Raw genomic sequence first — 23,069 nt, forward strand, 5'->3', positions numbered from 1 at the left:
CACATGCCTCTGTGGGGATCCTATCTCCCTTCTTCACATTTCTCCCAAGAAGGGCTGGATGTAAAGGTTTAGGATGAGTCCCCACTCTGAGAACTCTCCAGCACAGCCACAGGTTCTGCTCTTTGTGAGGCCAGACCAACGCCCCTCCAACACACACAGAATGACCCCTCAGGCATCAAACCCGGCTTGGGAAACTGGGCTCTACCCTTGTCTGCCCTCTCCCTCCTGTAACCCCTCTGCCTCATTGAGACCTGCTGCTGGAAACCATTTCTGATTTGACAAAAGGTCAAAGACATAGGAGCAGCACATTTTTAACTACTGCAATAAGTTATAGAAACACCACAGTATAATTTCACCTTTCATGTTCTTTTTAAAGCTCACCCGTTTCAACTTGGGTTTGTTTTCCCCCCATGACAAACACATAGTTCCTACTCCTTCAGGCAGGTTCACCAGCTAACCTAACCCACTTTTTCACCTTTTGATATAAAGCTGACAAGCTGCAGAGAGATCTCTTGGGCCTAGAGGGCTCATTAGAACCCATCTTCTACCCTGCACAGCTTACCTGGGCCCTGGGAAACCAAATGCCCTGAGGGGTGGTTTACATTCTTTCAGATAAAGGTAGGGGCTGCTCCAAGACCAGCTGGCTTGCTTGAATCAGGTGTTGTGACTAACTCTGATCAAAAATCAGCAGTGAAACAAGGACCGGAAAATAGGGCATCATCTAAACCTCACCTTCTGCACAAACACACCCAGTGCTGGAAGGTTTGAGAAAGCCCCAACATGCTCCAAGCTCATGCTCATGCATTTTCCCAGCTCCAACAGGCTCCAAGCTCAGCAGCTTTGCGAGTCAAGCATTGCTGTGCACCAGCATCAAGCCCCTCTTGCTTTGAGACAGAATGAACACGTGTCTCATCCCAACCACTACCCGGGATTACAATGAATTCCATTTGTTTAGCAACATTTTCATGGCGCTTTAATGCAAGCCATATCTTGGAGGAAATTTTCTGATGTGCTGAAGTAGTCCTGGATAGTTTTGTGTACACCTAGAAACGGCTTTTCTCTCTGCCGTAGTGGAACGAGTTTTTCCCCAGGCAAAGGGGAAGTGCTGCCTCCTCCCCTGCCCCAGCTGCACGTCAGATCTCTCTGAGCTGAAACCGAAAGCGGCTCCGTTCCTGCTGAAGGAAAATAAATGCTGCTACCACCCAGTGGAAAGTCATCTCACAGCCAGGATCCCTGGGTGCTTCACAAAACTTTGGCGAACTTTGCAAAGACTAATCCCAAACATCCCTATGGCCACAAAGTTTCCCGTTCTTATCCTGCTGAGTTCATCCTTGTAGACACAAGAATTCTTAAATTTGAAGACAAAAACCTAGAAGGTTTGAATGCTTTTATTTGAATTTTTATACAGCAATACAAATTATACAGATTCGTTACAGTACAGATTTTGCAGGGGTTTATAGAGGTACTTTGTGAGTTTTTGGTTTATTTAAAAGAAAGAGGCAGATCTCGGGAGCACGGTGACATGAACAAAACAATCTTGTGGTAGGAAGCAAATCCTGACCACAGGGAACACTAACCTGGCTGAAACCTACTGGGCAGAAACGTGGTGGCAACATTCCCAGCAATAACATCCCAAAAACATCAACCCTGGGATACTCTAGAGCTTTACACAGGAATTGGTGAGCACACAGGTAACAGGGTTGTTCCTGTAACGCTGAAAGTCCTCAAAGCCCTTGGATGTACTTTGCTGCAGAGGGGACAGAAGTGAGGGAAGCTGATGTCACACTGAACCTGCTGTTGAGCAGGTGATGTCACAGAACAGAGTTGTTGACGCGATGGAAAAGGAAACCAGAAAATGCTTTAGATTTAGTCACTCAAACAGGTACAGTAAGATGAGGAACACAATTTAAGACCTAATAACGCTGCCTCCATGTGCACACCAAGACACTGCATGCGCCACCAGAACCTAATGGCTCGTGTCTTGTGTCCATCTCGGGTTCCTGTGAGCAGACTCAGGAGAACAGCAGAGCTTCCCTGCAGGGGCTGAACAGATAATGTCATCAAGGTATTGCTATTACTAATGTGCATCAGGCTTGAGAGTCAAGTGTCTGGCACTGAAGGATTAAAGCCTTTCAGCAAGCAGGGTCAAAAATATGATTACACCATCCTAAGTGCTTCTATTCAGTTTGGTTTAATACTGCTATAGCAAGTGCTATCACAAACAACAGAATAAATTACAAATTATATAAATAAAATGTATGCACCAAATAAAAGATATCTCTCTGCCAGTTTGAATATACTTCGTTCCTGCAGTGGGTAAGTGGCATTTAAGAGGAGGGAGTCAACTACCAGATGAGAAAATTCCACTCTCAGCTGGAAATCAAATTCCTTTCCAGTCACAGAAACTCCCTTTTCTAAAAATTTAACACAAGCAACACCAACTAAATTGCATCCCGAGAATCCGTCCCAGGGAAGCCCTTGAGAAGTACAAAGGTAACTGATTCTACACTAGAATATGCTGGAATAGGCGAGCGGTCCCTTTCCTTCAGAGCGTTTGCACTCCACTGGTAGTGAAACAAAGAAACCACCAGAATGTAGAACATAACACAGATTTCAAGATGCTCAATGATAACAGCTGCTCTTGCTGTGAGTGCGAATAACCACGAGACGGCTTCTGCGCACAGAGAGGGAACGGGGCCGGTACAGAGAACCTGTGACTATGCCTTGGAGCCAACCTGACACACAGAGCCGCTGTCCAAAACACACCCAGGAAAACAGGGGGATTCCAGCAAAGTCACTCCAAGCAGATTTGTCCAAAGTAGCAGGACAAGGACTGCTCTGCAAGCTGCAACACACCAGCGCTCTGATTGAAGGGGCTGCACGTGCATTCCAAAATCTGCTGGCTTTAATATTAAATCTTTCCTACAAAGAGGAAAGGTTGGTTGCAACATTACAGGATTTGCTCTAAAATTCTCACAGTTTTACCATCTTTTCTGAAGACAAGTCAGCAGCCAGTAATACAGGTAGCAAATGCTCCTACTAGATTATGTACTAAATTCAGGATTGAAACTGTAACAGCATTCATGACATAAGTTAAAAATATCAGTATAATCCAAAACTGCCCTGGGACAGCAAGCTTGGCCACAACCATCATCAGCCCTGGGACACCTGCAGAACTTCAGAAATTCATGGGCAGTACTGGAGACTCTGAATAGTGGCAACACATCTCAGCAGGAGAACAAGTTGTTGCTTAGGAAGGCCAGTAAGCCACACTCGAGGGCATGAATTTAATATGACTCTACCATCACCAGCCCATTATTTGAGTGTGTGAACACTCCTCCACCTCTTTCTTCAGCCGTCAGAACAACCTTGATGGCCACAAGCACAAAAAGACCCCTCAGAATCTGCTCCAGGCTCACACAGCCCAGCAAATCGGCAACACACCCGTGCCAGCACTGGGTGCTGCTCTGAGTGCTGGGATGAGCTCTCCCAGGGCCATTCCTGGACTCAGGAGTTCAGTGGGGATTCCTTTTTGGTGGTTGACAGCAGAGTTTTGCAGCACATTAAATGCTGCTGTTCACTGCTGCAGTGTCCAACAGCTCTTCCAGACTCCCAGCTTTCCCACCTGCAACCAAACTGGAGTAACATGGCAAAGCACTTCCTACAGTAGCAAAGCAAACTCAGCTTCAGTTCCAAAACCTGCCTGGTGCCTTCCTGCCTTCAGTTTTGTTTATTTTTCTACATTTAAGCTGGAAGAAAGCTCTGCACAGCTACCAGAAATAACTCAGTGAGAACATGAATACCCGCAAAGTGAATTATCCATTTGCTACACTGCTGGTACCTCCTCAGTCTGGGCTTTACCATGCGAGGCTTAGCTTTAAGCTGCAGGTAAAGTTAAGCATCACAGGTTAAACCTCAACTGCTTTTCCTGGTGGGATGGAAAGAAAATCTTGCTTCCTCCTACAAAACTCAAATGCCGCATCCATACATTAAATATAGTTGTGTCAACTGTTGACACAAGCTGGTTGATAAGCTTCTGTATTGGAAAACATCCATCCACTAAATTTTTGAAGGAGGGAAAGAAAAAGGACTGGAGGAGTCTGACCCTGCACCAGGGGAGGAACAGTGAGGAATGCTCCAAAGAAGCCATGCAATGCATGAATGCTTGCATATGAAAAATTACTAAAAAAAAAAAAAAAAAGACACAATGATTTTGGGACCAGGCTGCATTCACTAGTGGGAAACCCTCCCAGAACCAAGATGAGCCGTTTGCCACCTCTCTCACTCATCAGGGTTCCTTTTCTCCATGCAGTGATGAAATCCCTGCTTCCAGCAGCACCAGTTTCACAGGGCAGCTGTGGATAAGCTGTGGCAAGAGCTGCAGGGGACCAACTCTCAACCAGCCCTGCTCTTCTGCACTCCTCAGGCTGACATGCAGGACAGCCAGGTACTGGCACACACAGCTCCAGCACAGGCTCCAGAGCAGGACTGGGACTCTGCTCAAGCTGTGGTAAGAGTAGGTCTAAAGAGAGGGTGGACTGAGTAGCTGGAAGCAGGAACACCTTCCATCCTTTCAGGCTATGGAAAGCAGTAAAACCAGCAGGGAGGTCAGAGCTCATTTCCTCAATAAAAACATGGCTCTATCTCTTTTAATTTACCCTGCAGTAAGCACAGACTTCAAAGCCACAGGGCAACAGCCTCCTTAACTATTATTCCTAGTGGGAAACAGGTCAGTTGGAAAAGTTGGAGGAAGTGGGCAGAACAGCAGTAGCTGATCCATTTTCTATCTCAGCACAAAGCCCCCAGAGCTCAGTACTCACACGGGAAGGACACATCCTGCCTGGTGCTGGGCACAGGGCAGCAGCACCCAGCTGGAGGAGCACAGCCTGATCAGCTGCAAGACCTGCAAGCTGCAGGAATTCCAAATCCCACCTAGCAGCCTTAGCAATGCACTCAAGTGACACTGAAGTCACAGGACAAAGAAGTTGGGCTCATTTCCACCCATAAACAATTTTGACTTCACTGTTCCAGCACTCTTTAGATTAGATTCCTCCCCTTTATCTTTTCCTCTTCCCCCCTTTATTTTGTATCAGAATGGCTCTAGGACAAATTAACACAATATTTGAAAACTGAGGGGGGGGGAGAAACATGGTAGAGTAGACTCAATAAAGACCAATGTTAAGTATTACTTAATGTTTTCTTTTATTTAAAAGATCATTCACAAAATACCATATCCATAAATTTATTTTGTTATGAAGCAGAATGTGTTAAGTGTTTGGAATTCTTTTTTTTTTTTTCCTTTGTTTTTACATTTAAAAGTCAACTGTCTTGACTAGAAGTGAGTTTTTATATGGGAATTTGTTCTTAAAATCTTTTCCACATTGAAGATGTAAATAGATCAATTATTGGTTTGGAATACAACCACACAAATGCATGTCTGTCTTAAAATTAAGTATTAGTGTTAGACAAATGGTTCTTATCTCAGAAGCAGATTAAGTGAAAGGCAGAAAGAAGGAAAGAGTAGTTCTGTAAATTGCTGGGACTCTGACTTAAAATGGGAACCGTAGGGAATAAATTCATCACTAGCAGTGGTGCTGGTAGTGGGGCAGCCATGCTTCCAATCTCTTCTTGTAAGTACTCTGGGGTGCTGGCTGGTTTTTCTGAAGGCTCTCAGCACTGGCAACAGGGGCCCAAGCTCTTCCCATACACTGGACATGTCCACACTTCAGTGTGGTAGAACCAGGTTTTGGTTTTAAACATTAATGATTTCTCCTTTTGCTTTAGCCTCCCCTCCCTCCTCCCACACAACACTGACAAGAAACATTTCAAGTGAAGAGAGGTGCAGCAACAAGAGATGCTTTTTACCCAAACTTCTGCATGAGAATCTGTAGCAGAAAGATCTCTAATCTGCCCATTTTCAAAGTATTCTGAAAGCTGAGGTGCTACAACTGTACCCCACTGGGCAAAGAAATACAGGGGATAGTGACGGTCAAATACTGCATGGCAAAGTATACACTCCTTCAACAAAAATAAAAAAGTCAATTTTATTTGTAGAAACTTCATTTAAAAATTTACCAAACACGTAAAACCCAAAAAAGTAAGCAGAAAGAGCCAGTGAGCAGTTGTGCTCAAACAGGCACAGCTTTGCAGCACTAACCTTGAGCTCAGAGGTGTAGTAGCATCATACCATTTGGAAGTCAAGAGCCAGCAGGAAGAGGCTGCTGGCAGAGGCTTTATCCATACTGATTCCACCAGCTATTCACCAGGCTTGTCAGGCAAGGCATCCATTAAACTGATCCTTCCTGACAACCCATGTGAAAGGGCAGCTGACCCCCTTTGTTTTGTAAGGGGCTCTGCTGTGAACAGCAACTATCACCAATTGTCATAAATGGTATTTCACTACTCAGTTAGAACTGTAAATTTCTGTTCAACTCATCTGGACTCTTCAGTTTTCCTCTTCAGAGCCACAGCAATACAGAACGAGACATGCAGGTCAGAAGAGGAACACTGAGGAAGTAAAAGGAAACGATCCAGGGAAATAACTAAGTCTAACCTGTGCTTCTAAAGTAAAACAAACCCAGAAAGGAAGAAGTGAAGCAGCACCTTTGTCCAGAGACCTCCACACTTGTGGAAGCAGCCACACTGCCTTATCTACTGGCAACTGTGCTGCTTGGAAGGAAACAGAAGAGGGAAACTCAGCACAAAGCAGGCACTAGATACAGCAAAGCCAAGAACGTACTAAAAACCACTTGTTAACAGCTGACATGCATTCACAAGCTCTGTGTTTTCGGTTTCAAAGAGGACAAATACCAGATGGCAGGAATGGTAAACTGCAGGGTTGACATTCCAGCAGAGCTAGTCACTCTGTACTGTCTTGCTTTTTCTCCCGCCTCCCCATTCCCTCTCAACCCCAAACTCAGTCGTGCTCTTTTACTACTTCCTCCCGGGGCTTGGCTCCTCCAAAGATTGCAGAGTTTGGATTGGCTACTTGATTGAGGGGAGTATCGACTGTTCGAGGTTTGAGCTGGAGTCGGGGTCGCTGTGCTCTTTCCTCTGAAAGGAAAAACATTCCACTTGTGAGATCTGCCTGTCAAGGGCAGGAGCTTTACCCTGACAACAAAACCAGGAGTCTCCTTTGCACAGGAAGACTGAATCACACATGGTAGGAGTTTACCTTCTGTTGGCTCTCTAAAGTCCATGGAAGACCCACGAAGGGGAGGCCCATCTCTGAAGCGACCAGTGCCACCACTTCCCATGGAGGCACCTGGTGGTCGCCGGTCTCCAGGGCGGGTTCCTCTACCCCGACCTCCCAAGAAGTCATCATCTTTGAATCCTGAAGATGGAAGACAGTGAATTTAAAGAGCATATTTTGAAATGTTTTTAATCTAGACTTTTATCTGGATGACTGGAAAACCTTGCTAGTCACCGCTGTCAGTCCAAGGTGATGCACTGAGAGCCTTTGTCTGCAGACAGATTGTTTCACAGAGCTCTAGCACCTTCTGGAGGAGTTGTTCGGGTTCCATTTGAAACCAAGTATACTATGCCAAGTTCAGGAAGTGCTTTATCCACCTAGAGGCTTATTGGAGTGTTGGAGAGTGGGTCAAGCGTGTTTAAAATATGAACCTCAGCTGCAACTTCAGTTTGTTAACACCATTAGCTGACTTGACAGACAACACTACAAGTACTTCAGAGTACTTCCATAGCCAGATCATCACACTGGCTACACAGCCTTAGCATGAAATCTGCAGGAGTAGAGCAAATGAGAAAATAGCTGGGGAGTAGTGAAATACACAGTTCCTTATAAAACGAAGTAAAACCCCAAGGCTGTTTAGCTGTACTATAAACTGACCAGGCATTTGCTAGACTAATTAAAGGGCTGGGGAAAAAACCAAATGAGACTTTAAACTGACTGCATTTCTTCAGTTTATGTATCACAAAAAAAGAAAAAAATCAAGAACTATCGTCACTGACCAGAGTTCCAGTCTGTACCAGTGATTCTCCTTGAGTATCTCTCCAAGCCCCCATTGCCTGCATTTCAGTGGGAGGAGGATACTTCAGGCTAACAACATACAGAAAGGGAATACACTCAGATTTTCAGAAGCTGCCTGGAAGAGAAAGTTGTTTGGTTCCCAACTGAGATTTTCCTTTCCACTTCAGTATTTGGCAGAGTTGCAGAGCTGTCCCTTACTTACTTCAGTGCCAAACAGGCCATCTTTAAAGACTTGACCTAAAGCAAGGCTGTACAACCTGAGAAGAAAAGCTTCTGTAGCAGCTAAGACTGAAATGCTAAACTTTTGGCTCACAAATCACTCATCCAGCATTTATCAGGCTGAAATGCATCCACGTTTGGAGAAGCTGCCAAAGAAGGTACAAAGCTGTGACACAGAACGCTTAGCTCCAGAGGCAGGTTAAGCACAGCGCTGCAGCAAGCTTCTCTCGCCAGCATCACGCTCCAGTCCATGCTGGGGGCAAGGGCACACTTTGCTTCTCCTACATCGTTCATTCCACTCACGCAGAGACCAGACACTGCAAAGTTGTACTTGCCAACATCTCCCATCAGAAAATGGACCAAACCCATGAGTTCAGAGGACAAAAGCAATTGTGTTAATGATACCCTGCATTCTAATAGCTGGAACTGACTGGAAGTTAAGAGCAAACGCAGTAGCTCAGTCACTACCTTCCACTCAGTAAGCTCAGTCACTTGCTGCAGCTGCATTACCAAAACAGGTCCAAAAGTTAATGAACATTTTGCTTTTACAAGTGCTTTGGGACACTAATCTGACTTTAGAGAAGTCAATTACTTCAGGGACACACGTACAGTGACATCACATCTCCTTAAGAAGATGAAAGCCTCTGCTCTGACAGAATATCAGTCTTCCTACATGATCTGTCTGTTTCTGCTACTATTCAGAAATTTACTTAGTTGTATGTTTGAGAAATGCTTAAAACAGTCACCATAGACTACATCTGGACAAGAATTCTGTCATTTAGGGTCATTTCATAGACTTTTTGATCAAGACTTTCCTCTGTTACAAGGCAACGGCAGATTCCCCATGAGGAATCCCACCACAGCTGCAGGATGTCCAAAGTTGGCACATACAGTAGATTCAATCAAACCAGTAATGGGGACAAATGAAAATGATAACATTTCAGTGCCTTTTAGGCTTCCTATCTGTATAAGTGTTAATACTGATACCAGAATTGAAGTCATCTCTGGAATCCCATCCACCTCCTCTGGATTCTCGGGAACCTCCTCCCATTCCTAGGAAAAAAGCCACAATTGTGTTCAGGTCTGAAGCTGTGGGAAAGACTGAGCAAGGGAATACCAAACCAATGTTTCAGTCCTTCAATATCCAAAGTTATGCTGATGGAAAATCCTTTTCTTTTGGTACTACCAAGTTCCATTGCACAGGAACAAACAGTTTAAGTTAAACAAGAATAAGTGGTCAGAAAAATTTCTCTAATGCACATTCAATGGAAACCTCTGGTGAGTCTGGTTCAACCAACTTTCAGCTACAGGCAAGAATGTTTCTACACTGGAACAAGAGACATACTCCAAAATAAGCACTTGTCTATTTGTGCTTACTCACTTTTCATACATCATCATAAAATAGTAGCAGATCAGACTGTTGGGCTTATGATTGTCCTCTGCAAGACACAACACATTATTAGGGGTATTGGTCTCACTTCCTGGGTTAGGAGTGACAATACATCCAGCCTTTGGACACAAAGCACAGCTTAATTCCAGACACCTCAGGAGCAGCAGCAGCAGCTGGTTAGAAACAGGTAATTATATACATACAACATTTCACCTTTCAATATAATCTTCATGTTCACTTGCATGCCTTGTCTTAGCATTAGTCAGCACCAGAAGCCATAACTACGACCACTGTATTAAGAAGCTACTTAGAAAAAGGGAAGTCACCTCTGTCATCCGGCCCGCCGCCTTTTCTGAAGCCAAAGCCACCTTTATCCTGTTTCCTGCCTTCTGCTATGTCCACTCGGAGTGACCGGTCACCCAAAAGCTGTTAAATCAATGGGAGAATCTGTTCAGGATGTATCGTAAGGGCTGCCAAAGGGTTTGAGACTTACGCTTGTCTTTGATTTCACAAATTAATTGCAGGTGTACTTACTGCACCATCATATGTAAGAGCTTCCTTGAGTGACTCCACCTCATCGAACTCTACGTAACAAAATCCTGTAAGGAACAAATCTCAAGTTAATAGCACTTTAAAAGGCCTTTGTAAGAAGCTACTCCTCCTGCATGTCTGCTAACAGCTTCCTTCTCTTTTAAACATGAGTTGTGACGTGCAAATGCAAGATGTGCATGGCTCAGAAACCAATCATCATCATCAACAATGAACACATTTACCTGCACCTGTTAATGATGGGGCAAATCCTGAAACACAACTCTGGGCACTCTGTCAATGCCAAGAGCCTAATTCCCTTTCCCACAGAGTTCTCATTATAGATTACATCTGATCTATGCCTTCAGACAGTTATTCAGCTGAATACTGACACTTTGTTCCTTGTGTTTTTAAACAAGAAACTGAAATACCTATGTGGCCAGAAGTGTGATTTTGTGTCATCACATCATTTAGTGGATTTACTCCTTTTCAAAGGTCCTCTGTTATCCAAGGTAAGCCTTTTCCACCCCTTAAAGTAACTTACAAATATAGTCCATTTCCACCAGACAAGTCCCACAGCAATTGAATTTGCTTCCTCTAAAACAACTGCCTGAGTGGGTTATCTATTTGCTTTTTCTCCCTGTCTACTAAAAAAACCCCAGAGCTGAAGCAAGGGGAGTCTTCTGAAGTAAAGGAACTACTCAATGCTTAAGGTCATGGGACTTAAGTGGGTCAGCTCTGGTAGAATTCATACCAGACAAGGTTTGAGAAAGTTCTTTTATGTCAGGGCAAATATTGACTCCTCATTCATGTTACTCTGTATCTCAAGGTGATGGAACAATGACTCTCATTCAAATTATACATTTATATATTAGTGAATAAGAAAACCTGCATAAGTCAACATAAACCAGAGAAAAACTGTGCTTTAGCCTGAAATTCCCTATTAAAGTGACTTTTTCTCCTACTAGTTTTTCATCTGCCACCAAAGAACTCTGAATGCTCACCTTTAAATTTGTCTGTTTCCTTGTCTCTGACTAGTCGTACACTCCTTATGCTGAGATCCTTGAAGATGGCATCTATGTCTCCTTGGACAGTGTTGAAGGGCAGATTTCCCACATATGCTGTGAAAGGGGGTTCTGTTGGCAGCTCTTTATTTCTGCGGGAACCAAGGCCACCACCACGAGACCTGTTGAAAAAAGCACAGTGCCTCTGGAACTGCCTCCCAGCACAGCCACAGTGCAATCCATAGCACTGCTCAGGTGCTATGTCTAGCTGCAAGTTGATTTTCCCACAACTTTGGTTAATTTTTCTATCTTTTTGCCTGTACCTACCACCTGAACTGTTGGTCAACTCCTTTCCAGTATTACCTGATGCAGTAGTTCAGTAGGAAACTGAATACATTACAAGGTGAACTCAGTAATGAAGCGATGAATGAACTTCTCAATCCCCAATTCATTAAGGAAAGCAGTGTAAGGTTATCTCTACTGTCCCCTGCTCAAAAACATTACCTCCAAAAAACAACATCTTAGAACAGATTTTAAGAATAATTTATAGCAAAGAAGAAATACTTGCATGGCACAGGTTTGTCAGCTTATCCTGAAATTAAGCTGGATCCAATGCTTTTAACTAACCAGTGTATTACCAACACCCACTCCACAATCATCCAAGTTATCTCAGCAACATTTAGCTTAACAGAAACACCTTCCCCTAAGTCTGAAGCTGTGGCCATAATTGTTAGATATCTGGACTGGAATGCTTTGAACTGAACACAAAATAAATTTGGTTGAACAAGGGGTTCTGAGGCAGAAAAAAATTCTGTGCTGTCTGGATGTTTACTTCTTCTTTTGTCTTGTGAATTACAGAGGTAAACTGGGTGGTCTTTTCCTGTCTTGTCCCTCACTACCAGTTAAACTCTTGGCACTGGGTGCTTAGGAAATAAATTGTCCCAGCTAAATTCTTTACTGTACTAATGTAACACATCTGTGTGAACTTCCTGCAGAGCCTCATCTTCAAAGGCCAACTTGGAATTTCTGTACAGAGAGCAAGGTATATACAAGGCAACCTGAACTTAAAGTTCCTGGAATTGTAGACTATAGGATACCACTGGTTCCAACACCATTTGTCCCACATAAGCAATCTCTGACCTTTACCTGAAATATCTACTTACTACTCTATCTTCCCTTTATCACCTTCCTTCTACTGGGCTTTGCTTGTGTCTGTTCCCTTTCCCTGAGGCTCCCCATGCATTTAAAACCACGGTGGAACACAAGCTGTACCAAAGCAGGATTTGCCAATGTGACAAATTAGATTGCTGCAGTCTTCCCTAAAATCCAGTAGGTCAAATAATTTTATAATTTCCTTTTATTCTGGCCGGTTGCATGCAGCCAAAAATTCCACTGGGCAAGCAAGGTACTTGACAGTATTTTTTTTCATTCAAGAATAAATATTTTATTACTAATGAATCAGATAATGCATTAAGCTTGAATAAGATTTCTTAACTCTTCCTAGGTAAGCCTGTCATTTGTGCCTTATTTAGCAGCTCCATGCAAGAATCGTTTGTCACCAACACTATCAACATGCTGCTAAATCTACTTGAATCACAATCTACATATCTTTAATTAGTGTCCACCCAGGTTTGCATTTTAGCATTTTTGACAATATTCCTCATCTGCCTTTGTCTCATTAACAAGTCAAAAACATACTGGAGAACTAAAGCTATAATAGTTGTGAATTAACTTTAGTCACAAGACTGAGTTTTAAGGAGGAACTCCAAGAAAGCTGAGTTACAGTTCTAAATAATCCCAGAGCATGTAGAATCAATTCCATGCCTTTGTCCTTAATTCTCATGTGTTAGGAACAGCTATTAAAATACCATACATTTAACCTGCATCCAAAAAAAGAAAATCTTAATGTTTATGTCCTACAGGAACATCAGAATTTCCCCAGGTGAGTTTCAAAGGAGCACTCCCTCCTCCTACATATTCTCAGGGCATTCCCTGTGCTGCCAGTCACCTCACAGGGAGCTGATTCACCTAAAAACCCACCCTGGAGTTGAATCCTCAGCCAGACCAACAAGGTGATCTGGACAGCTGCAAAGAGCACTTTGCCAAGATGGAAAGAAGGAGAGCAAGAGCTGGAACTACAACTTTCATCAGCAACCTCTACTCAGCTGCATTTCAGCCACTTCTAAATCCACACCCTCAATCCCCAAAAGGATTTTCTGTGCTACTGACAAACCTTTCTACCACAGTGCACCAGAACTTCATGGGGAGCATTGTGTGGAAATCCATGCCCTACTGTGCAATCCAGACTGATTTTAAAGTCAGAAAATTAAACATTCTTCTCCAACTTGATATTAAGGCTTTAGTTATCAAAACATAACTATACCTTTGGTATTTTACTTTCCATTTGAAGAACAGAAATGGTCAATAACAGTTCCAAACCAAGTTTCTTATGGAACTCAGGTATAGTAAGACAAAAAGAAGCTGTTTCTATACTTCCCTACATTTTTTCCAACACTGAAACTGAAATAAAGGAAAACGGCTGACTTCAATAACCAAACAATGAGATTGGAAGAAGATTCTCTCATTTGCAACAAAGTAGGACAAAAGTAAAAAAATAATTGAAAACACATCTGAACTAAGCAAACCAGAGTACTGAATGAGTATCTGCATTTCCCACTCTAAACTTTTGCTTAGACACAATTAGGTAATAATTATGTCATCTTACTGTGGGAATCTGAAAGACATGATCTGATTTCCTTCTCAGAAAACCAAAGCAGAAAGCTGAAGAGGAAAGCTTGCTTCTAGCAACACCCCCATAATTAAACTTTTGTGGGCTGAGTTAACAGCTTTGGCCATATTGGATAGAAAACAACTAAACTCCCATTTTGAGTAACTCCCATTACTCTTGTGCAAAGTTTAGTTATGTCTCCAGAAAAGAAGATCTGCCAAAAATTCAAAATGAAGGATATTTTGAAAGCCAGTATTTGAGTTAAATAGCCTTTCACTAGAGATCAAAGCTCAGGATTTACCTTTTGCACAGCAGAGACAACAGCCTACCTGAGTTCTGACAGAGCTTTTCTGGGGCAGCATAAGGATCAGCAGGATGACAGGGTCAACCCTCCAAGACCACAACTCTAAATTCAAACCAAATTTATTCAAGCAACCCAGGACATGTCTGGAGTAAGCATCAGATGTCTTCAGCAAAAAGCTTACCCAAGCCTAAAAATTAGGAGGTATCTTTTAATGCTAGATGGGTAAGACATGGGACCCAAGCTGCCAGAAGCATAAGGACTAACTCCCCATTTTCACTGACCAGCACTTCAGCAGGTGAATCTCAACCTTTAGTAACGTGCCCAGCACTTCAAGACACACCTAAATAAACAGCCTAGCAGCATGTCAGGAGTGGTAAACACTCCCTTTCCTTCAACTCTGAGAAGCTTTACAGATGTTCAGTTTCAACTTGGCCTCAGTATGCTTAACTGCATGCTTTCCTGTCAAATTTCAGGCTCCAAAACACTTTATAAAAAGCTTATAGTAAGCCTTTTGTCACTAATGTCAGCACCACATTCTTCACCAGGAATAAAGTGACTTTTGCATTCCCAAATATTATGATTCAGCTTTTAGTCAGTGCATCACTAAACATCTCAGGTGTAGCAAAATCCCATCTCATCACACCAGTCATATCCTGACTTCCACCATAATTTTGATGATATGAGAAAGAGGCAGATAACTTACATATGTTAGAACCTGTTGGGCACTGGTTTCCCATCTGTCATACTGAAATCCTGTGCTCTCTTACTATGTACACCAAAGGTTATGCAAAATGCAACTTCCACAAAAACTATTACATCTCAGCTGAGTTTACACTATTCCTACAGTCCTAGAGTACGTGAGCAGGAACCACTTTAAATTAACATGGGATTCTTAATCAGAACCTTCCAGAACAGTCATGTTTTCATTACACTGCATATATCACAGAACTTTACAGAACACACACAGATACCTGTTAAATTGTGAATTAGCTATTAGTAACTTAATAGTGATAATGATAAATTAGATAGAAGTATACATTGGACTCTAGTATTTGTAGTATCTGATGTTTAGAACTGCAGGTAAATCAGAGTAAGTTCATTTTCTTATCTGTAAGGACATCTATTAATTTGCAGGATGCCTTTAGTTCACCAAAGAAGGATCCACATCTTGCCTGAGAGCAAGTTTAAGTTTTCTTACAGGAATCTGAATATCAGATAAAATTTTAACTGGCATTTTTTACTTCACAGAATGTGCCTACATTGACCAGGATACACTGTGCAGCAATATCTGAGTTTATCACGAGTCAAGTGCCACTTTATGCTGCTGGCAAAGTTATTTTGTTACAGAATTTAAAAAAATAACAGAAATTCAAGTGGCTACATCATCTGCTTGCTCTGGGACATCTCTGAATTAGACACAAATGGTATCAATGCATGAAAATTAGCTTGAAAAGCTTAAGGTGTCAGAGTATTTCCAAAGACAAAAAAAACTTACTGCTGTTCTAACTCCAGCAGCTCCTCCCTGCTGCCTAAAGAGTCTGAAATGAAACCAAGTTATTCACCTAAGAGCAGAAAAGGGCATGAACACTCTTGATCAGGAAACACACCTTGGAAGATTAGATTACACAGTAATATATTTGTGAAGATTTGCTCACAAGGAAGTTTATTCCACAGCTTCATGACTACTGTTTTATTTCAGTGCACACAGAAACTTGTGACAGCATCAACCTCCAAAAAAAAAAAATCAATTGTTTGATTGCATCTTCCTAACCTTTAAGATAAACTTCTAGTTACTGGTTATTGTTTCTACAGCTCCTCCCCTAAAAACACTCTCAGCAGAGACACAGACAAGCCCGAGTCCTAAGGATCAGGGATTTGCAGTCAGCACCCGGAGCCCCGGATAACGCAGGACGGCGGCTCCCAGCGCTCCTCGAGCGGAGATACCACAAAGCCCTCCCATTTCCTCCCGCCGCAGGCACCACAACGCTGCCCGCTCCCGGGGGCGTCTCGTCCCGCCAGCACTGCGGCCTCCTGCCCTGCTCCAGTCCTTCAGGGACGCTCCCTCCACTCATCCTGCTCCGGCCCCGCACAAGCTCCTTAGGGCCTTACTTGGCTCTGGCCCAGCACCTCCCTAAATCCCCCCTCCACTCGCCTCCGGGACGGCGGGAACAGCGACACCCTCCTCCTCCCGCCCCTTGCCGGCGCTCCCGAGCCGCCCAGCCCTGAATTCTGCGGCGCTGGCCGGAGCAGTGCGGGGACGGCCGGGACCCCACCGGGACCCGCAGCCCCCACCCCGCCGCACAAAGCGGGTCCGCCACGGCCAGCGGAAGGGCGCTCCCGCGCTCTGGGGGAGGACGGGCGGGGGGCAGAACGAGCCCAAACAATTCCCAGAGGCAGCGTCCTCGTTCCGCAACCCCCGCCCGCCATCCCCACGGAGCGGGGCAGGCCGGGCCCTGCGGCCGCGCCCCAGGCTCGCCCAGCCGGGGGCGCTGCTCCCCGCTCCCGTCCCAGCTACGGGGGGAGCCCTGAGTGCTGCCCCCAGCCCCACTTACCCGCGGCCACCGCCGAAGCTGCTGTAGGCCCGGTCGTCGTAGGGATCGAAATCCGCCATCGCCGCCGCGGCCTCGTCCCCGTGCGAGCGTGACAGGACCGCGCCCGAGGACCCCGCAACGCTTATATATGGCGGCGCGCGGGCCGGGGCTGCCCCGCGCCGTGCCTGCCTCCAGCTCCCCGCCGTGACGGGGCTGTCCGCGCCGCTGCCTGTCTGGAGATGTGCCGCGCGGCTCCGTCCCGTCGGCTCTGGGACGACATCTGCCCGGGCATCTGGTCGGTGTCTGCTCTGGGATCTGTGCGGGATTTGCCCGCGTCTCTGCCTGGGGATCTGCTCCGGATCTGCCTGAGATCTGCCTGTGGATGTGCCCGGGATCTCTCGGGGATCCGCCCGGGGATGTGCCCGGGATGGGCTGCGGTAACGCCTCCGGTGAGCGTTGGACTCTCCAGTGCTGATACAAGCCCAGCCCGCGGCTCTGATTCCCCAAGCATCCCGCTGTCGCTGCGGGCGGGGATCACAGAAATCATGGAAATACATGCTGCTCCAGGTGTCACAGTCATCCTCTAGGAATCACAGTGATCACAGGGAAGGATCCTGCTCCGGGGTCATTCCCTGCACTCCCGCGGGTGGCACCGGTGTCTGGCAGGGCAGCAGCACTGCGCAGTGCTCACAGGGCAGCTGGAGGATAAGTGCTGGATTTTATTGCAAATTAAGACAACGGGCGGTATCCGAGAGTTTCACAGTGTCCTTAAAAAAATACCATTTGCACCAACTGGTTTGTCTCCTTTTGCCAGGCCATCATTTAATGTTATTTAATAAAACCACATGACAGATTCTCATACGATAACCGACTGTCCCCACACCTCGGGTGCCTGACCCCGAATCGTCGATCCCGGCTCACCCCGCAGGCTTTGCCCCTCTGCCCCCGCCGAGCCCCGTGGAGACAGGATCCAGCCTGGATCCAACCCTCCCTCCAGAGATGCGAACCGGGTGAGGGAAACCCAGGGAGCCCTTGGGGCAGAGGAGGGACGAATGAGTCCTACGGAGGAGCAGGGCTGTTGCAAAATGTGGAATATGTCAAGATTATCTTAAGTAGGGATGTTCTTTAGTGTAAGATCTTTGCATACTTTCAGCAAGAGAGGAGACCTAACCCATGGGGCAGGCAGCAGTCAGCATCCCTTACTCAAGGACATCCTGGAACTAATGAGCGTTAAGGATGTAGAAATTCGGATGTTGATGTATGTCTGTGTATACACTGCTAATTTAGCAAAAGACTCAAGGTCATGTATCCTATAGCTGACCTGTGTTCATTATAATTCTAAAAAGACCCTGTGAAGACCCTTCCCCTCAGCATGTGTAGAAATTGAGGTTACACAACTTGTAGATTACTAATCAACCCCAATAGATGGGCAGTACTTGGGAAGATACTAACTCTGAATTTCTGAGTATAAATAATAGTGTGAAAAGCCCGTAGGGTGTGCTGGATTTGTGGAACACCACCGAGCACCGCGGCTCGCGCAACTCTGAAATAATCAATCAATGTGTCCGTCGAGTGTGTGGCTATTGGCTTGTGGCACACCGGGTAAGCAATCCGGTTTTGTGGGATGAGGGGCTGAGGGAGAGGGGTGTGAAGGGCGGCCATGAGGGCAGCGGGGTCTGAGGGGACAGGAGTGGGGCTGAGAGGAGCGGGAAGCGCTGAGGGGACAGGAGTGGGGCCGAGAGGAGCGGGAAGCGCTGAGGGGAGCGGGGAGTGGGACCGAGAGGAGCAGGGAAGCGCTGAGAGGAGCAGGGAGTGGGGCTGAGAGGAGCGGGGTGCGCTGAGAGGAGCGGGGAGTGGGGCTGAGAGGAGCAGGGAAGCGCTGAGGGGAGCAGGGAGTGGGGCTGAGAGGAGCGGGGAGTGGGGCTGAGAGGAGCAGGGAAGCGCTGAGGGGAGCAGGGAGTGGGGCTGAGCGGAAGCCTGAGGGGAGCGGGGCTGAGGTACCGAGGGCCTGGGAGTAGCGGCTCACACGGCGGCCGAGCCCGTCCGGCGGCGGCCCCGCTGCCCCGGAAGAGGCGGAGCGGCGGGCGGCCCCACGTGCGGTAGCGGTGGCGGCATGGCGGGGATGGAGGAGAGGGAGCAGCGGGGGCAGCGGGACGGCGGCGCGGCGGTGACCGACCCCCGCGGGGTGCTTCGGCAGGGCCGCGCCTTCCTCGACTTTTTCTGGGACATCGCCAAGCCGGAGCAGGAGGTGCGGCTGGAGGCCACTGAGAGCCTCCTGCGGCACCTGCGGGAGGGCAAGAAGGTGAGGCGGGGGCCGGAGGGGCGGTGGGTGCGGGCGGGCAGTGGGTCACACGGCTCATCCCTCCGCTCCCGCTTGGGAGCGCGTCAGTGCGGACGGGGCACGGGCCGGGCGCGGGGGTCCGGCGGCCGGGCCGCGCTTGGAGCAGCCCAGGCACCGCCTAGCTCGGTCTCTCTTGCAGGACGATGAGCTCAAGTACACCCTGAAGCGGCTGGTGGAGGGACTGGGAGCCACCCGCGAGGCCGCCCGCCCTGGCTTCAGCTTGGCCTTGGCGCAGGTCAGTGTTTCCCAGCGCGGATCAGAGCCGTCGGCAGCCTCTGTCCATGCCTGGGGTTCCTTTTGCTGTCTGTGCAAGGCTGGAGGGCTCCCTTCTGACCGCTCCTGCGTGCACATGGGAGGGAAGGCTCTCACGATGACTGTAGTGGTTTTAGATGGTGCTACTCTGCTTAAGAAACTCTTAAAAATATGAACTATACCGGTATCACATTCATACTACAGACTTCAGTCCTGCTTCAAGGACTGTCCTTAATTTACAAACTTTGACCAAGTTTTCAATTATTCTGCATTTAGTACTATTGCTGCTTCTTAAAACTGACTTGCCCCTGGTCTTGGTCTGTTGATGTGGGATATCTGAAAGGGCAACCCTTTAACAAACACTTCAGAGTTTTTTCCTCCACAGTGGTTGAGTCTGTGACATAGCAAAGACTCCCAGCAATTGGGATCACCAGTGGTATCTGACCTCATCTCACCTGAGAATTTGATAAAGCAGAAGAGCTTATGTGTTTCCCGCTTTGATCAGGGCCTTGCCCATGGTGAAGAATTTGATTACCTCTGTTATGGGGTCAGGTAGTTTCAGCAAAATGTTCTCATTATTAATCTGTCATGTACAGAGAGAAAACCTGGAATATCAGTAACAATATTTGTGCTTGCATGGAATCCTAGAAATGGTTTGGATTGGATGGAACCTTAAAAATCATCTCCTTCCACCCCCTGCCATGGGCATGGACATCTTCCACTATCCCAGGTTGCTCCAAGTCCTGTCCAGCCTGGCCTTGGACACTTCCAGGGATGGGGCAGCCACAGCTTCTCTGGGCAGCCTGTGTGAGGGCCTCACCACCTTCACAGGGAACAGTTTCTTTCTAATATCTAACCTAAACTGAGCTTCTGTCAATGTGAAATCATTCCTCCTTGTCCTGGCACTCTGGGACTCCAAAGTCCCTCTGCAGCTCTCTTGGAGCCTCTTTAGGCACTGGAAGAAGCTGTAAGATCTCCCTGGAGCCTTCTCCAGGCTGCACAACCCCAGCTCTCCCAGCCTAGTTCCTGTTCTATACATCTTTACTGATCTGGTTGTCTTTATTCTGGCCTGATAAAGCAGCACATCTGCTGCTGTGCTGAACAACTGTTCAGCTCTAGTTTAGCTTAACCCAATATGTCATGAAATGGAAGAACTGCAAACAGCTATTCCATCTTTCTTCTCAGGTTTTGCAGGCTTTTGAGGAAATTCCACTGTGCAGCATTTTGGAACAGATAAAAGAAAAACACAATCTGGAAAAAGTGAAGAAAGTAAGTCAGCTCATGACAACATTTGCCAACTGCTACTTTAAATTAATTGTTCCCTGTTCTTTGAAGTCTTGGTGTATACTGTAGTTTTAGGGTTCTTCTTAGAGCAAATGACTGTAATGAAATAACAAATATTTCTAAAAACTGGAAGTTGATGACATTGTCATTTGGCCCTGTTTTAGTTGAGATTTGTCAGTGTGATGAAGAGGTACTCTAGGACAGTTCTTAAATATTGTGCAGGGGGTTGCTTTTCAGTATGTTCTTTCCATGGTCAGGTGTTCAAGGCTGGATCTTCCTGCCATCTTGTTCCACTGATCATGTAGCTGCATGTGAAATCTAACCTCTCGGGAAAGTAGATTTTCAGCTATTTTCTCTTTCTTCCTTTTTTTTTTTTTTTTTCCTTCCTTTCAGAAACTTGTGAGAAATGCTGCTTTTGGGAACTTTTTTGGAGTCATGGCTCTGTTCCAGTCTGGGCGGCTTGTGAAGGTAACACTGCTGTCAGGTGTGTCAGTTCTGGTTCTGGGGCTTCTGATGTGGAAAGAGGATTGACAGAGGAAGGCTGGGTCACTGGGTAATCGATGCAATGGCAGTTGAAGCATCGAGGTCAGTTCATTTCTATTGCATAACCCATGAACTCTTTGTGCCTTTTTAGTGTCTGTTCCTGAGCAGAATGTAGGAACTGTGTCAAATAGTACAGGAGGTTCCTACCTCTCCTGGAAGGAAGGGGTCTGTTGTCATACCCAGCTGGAAAACACCATTTTGAAAAAAGCTGAGTGGCCTATTAAGAAACAATTGTCTGTTTCTTATTACAAGCAGGCATAAACATCTAAAGAGTGGATTACTACCTGAGCCATCAGCTTAATTTCTGATATATGTCCTCTGTTTTTGGCTTCTCTTTCCTTTCTAGGACCAGAAAGCTCTGCTGGAGAGCATCCAGCTTCTTCAGCAGCTGACAAATTACCAAACGCACCTCCGAGATCTCCCGCGCAAAACTCTTATTGACATCACCTCTGAGGTACAGGCACAGCGCGTGGAGTTGTGGGGGTGGGTGGGGAGGAAGAGAGGGCTTGGCTTTGGGGTCAGATTTTCCTTTAGTTTGTTCATGGCTGGAAGTTACAGGGAGTGTGGAAGAGTGAGTGTAAACTGTGGGAGCTGTCCCTATACTGCCTGTGGGCAGATGCTTGTATTCTGGGGAGGGTGCTCTGGTTTAGCTTAGTTTGACTTCATCGTGGACAATCCCACAGTCTGTTCCCCAGTTCACCTGCTTGGATGATGCGTTAGACCATCTACTCTTTTGAATAGATGTATGCTGAAAACTCTGAACAGCAAACCACCTTTTTTTATGCACCAAGTCTGGGCCTAAGGTTGAATTTTGGGCTGTGGGGAATGAAATGATGTAGGGACAAGGAGTAAAGAACTCTGAGTATGTAGTAAAAGAAAATAGTTTATTTCCTTTTTTTAAAGTGGACATTGTTTGTAGATATGAAGACTAGCAGTGTTAAATAAAAATAGAGAGCTTCCGTGTGCGTGGGTTACCTGGCCTGGGTTGTCCAGGCAGAGCAGTCAGACAGCAAGAGAACAATTGCAGCTGGAGTCAGTTGACCAGAATTGCTGTCTGATGACAACATACTGTCCTACTCCCCATGGTTAAGCACCTGGGACTGTCTGGCAGTCATGGACGCATCTGTTATTTATTTTACGTTGTGTCACATAAAGACTATTTCTAGAGTTTCCAGAACACTGCAAGCTTTTAGTAAAATGTCCTCCAATGCAGATACTTTAATGTACTTGCTTCACTGCAAGTTAGTAAGATGCCTTCAGATATTTCTCATATGCTTTCACCCTTGTTCCTGTCTAGGTTCCTGAAACTGTGTTTGAGGAGGTCCTGTTTGACATCTTGCAAGGTGACCTCTCTTCAGCCTTCACATCTCCAGAGAACCTGCACCTTTTGCTTGTGGGCATGCAGAAATTCCCCGGTGTTCTGAAACCTAAGAAACTGAAGAAGCTGTTTGGCTCACCTACTGTTGTAAATAAGGAAAATATTTCCAGGTAAGTTCTTAAATAAGGAGGCTTAAATGAACATTCTTTTTCTCCTGGCTAGCAGTGAGAGAAATATGGCTGTGATTCTGATACCTGCCTGTATTTGCCACTACAGGTGCTGCTAAGGGTTAGGTGTTAATTGTTATGCAGGTTCCCAAGTTATGGTTGTGTCATTTCTCCCAGGAGGCACAGCCTGCAGTTCTTGGGAAATGTTCTGTGTCCTTCGGCAGGATGAATTTGGCCTTCTGCAATTCCCTTCCAGGTCAGATCTCTCACATTATTTTATTCCTTCTTCTAGACTTGTAGAGCTTCTGAAAAGTGCTGCCAAGTCTGAGAAGGAAGACAAGAAATTGCCCAGTGTAGTATTTGATTTGCTACAAGTTGCATTGAAGGAAGGTGCTTTTGAAGTGTTCTGGAATGAAGTTGTGGAGAATGGGCTATTGAAGGAGAAATCAGGACCTGTGAGGTTTGTTTTA

At 45.9% G+C, this 23,069-nt stretch overlaps 2 protein-coding genes across 2 annotated transcripts in view; one reads left to right on the forward strand and one right to left on the reverse strand.

Moving 5' to 3' along the window:
- Nucleotides 1–1,372: 1,372 nt before the first annotated feature.
- On the reverse strand, nt 1,373–16,825 carry EIF4H (eukaryotic translation initiation factor 4H). The gene is made up of 6 exons (XM_082294690.1): nt 16,716–16,825; nt 11,132–11,313; nt 10,134–10,198; nt 9,926–10,025; nt 7,175–7,333; nt 1,373–7,053 (listed from the first exon to the last, which is right to left on the reverse strand). The coding sequence occupies exons 1-6, from the start codon at nt 16,772–16,774 to the stop codon at nt 6,917–6,919; spliced, it is 702 nt and encodes a 233-aa protein (XP_082150816.1). The 5' UTR covers nt 16,775–16,825; the 3' UTR covers nt 1,373–6,916.
- Nucleotides 16,826–18,807: 1,982 nt separating this feature from the next.
- MYBBP1A (MYB binding protein 1a) overlaps nt 18,808–23,069 on the forward strand; it is a gene marked incomplete at its 5' end in the record, with an annotated part of 59,144 nt that continues 54,882 nt past the window's right edge. Inside the window, 7 exons of the mRNA XM_082294379.1 lie at nt 18,808–18,996; nt 19,175–19,270; nt 20,473–20,556; nt 20,965–21,039; nt 21,461–21,568; nt 22,412–22,602; nt 22,892–23,059. Of these exons, the coding sequence (XP_082150505.1) occupies nt 18,808–18,996; nt 19,175–19,270; nt 20,473–20,556; nt 20,965–21,039; nt 21,461–21,568; nt 22,412–22,602; nt 22,892–23,059 (911 nt within the window). The remainder of the gene's footprint in view (nt 18,997–19,174; nt 19,271–20,472; nt 20,557–20,964; nt 21,040–21,460; nt 21,569–22,411; nt 22,603–22,891; nt 23,060–23,069) is intronic.

The sequence above is a fragment of the Coloeus monedula genome (assembly GCF_965178545.1).
Source record: "Coloeus monedula genome assembly, chromosome: 20".
Taxonomy (NCBI): Eukaryota; Metazoa; Chordata; class Aves; order Passeriformes; family Corvidae; genus Coloeus; species Coloeus monedula.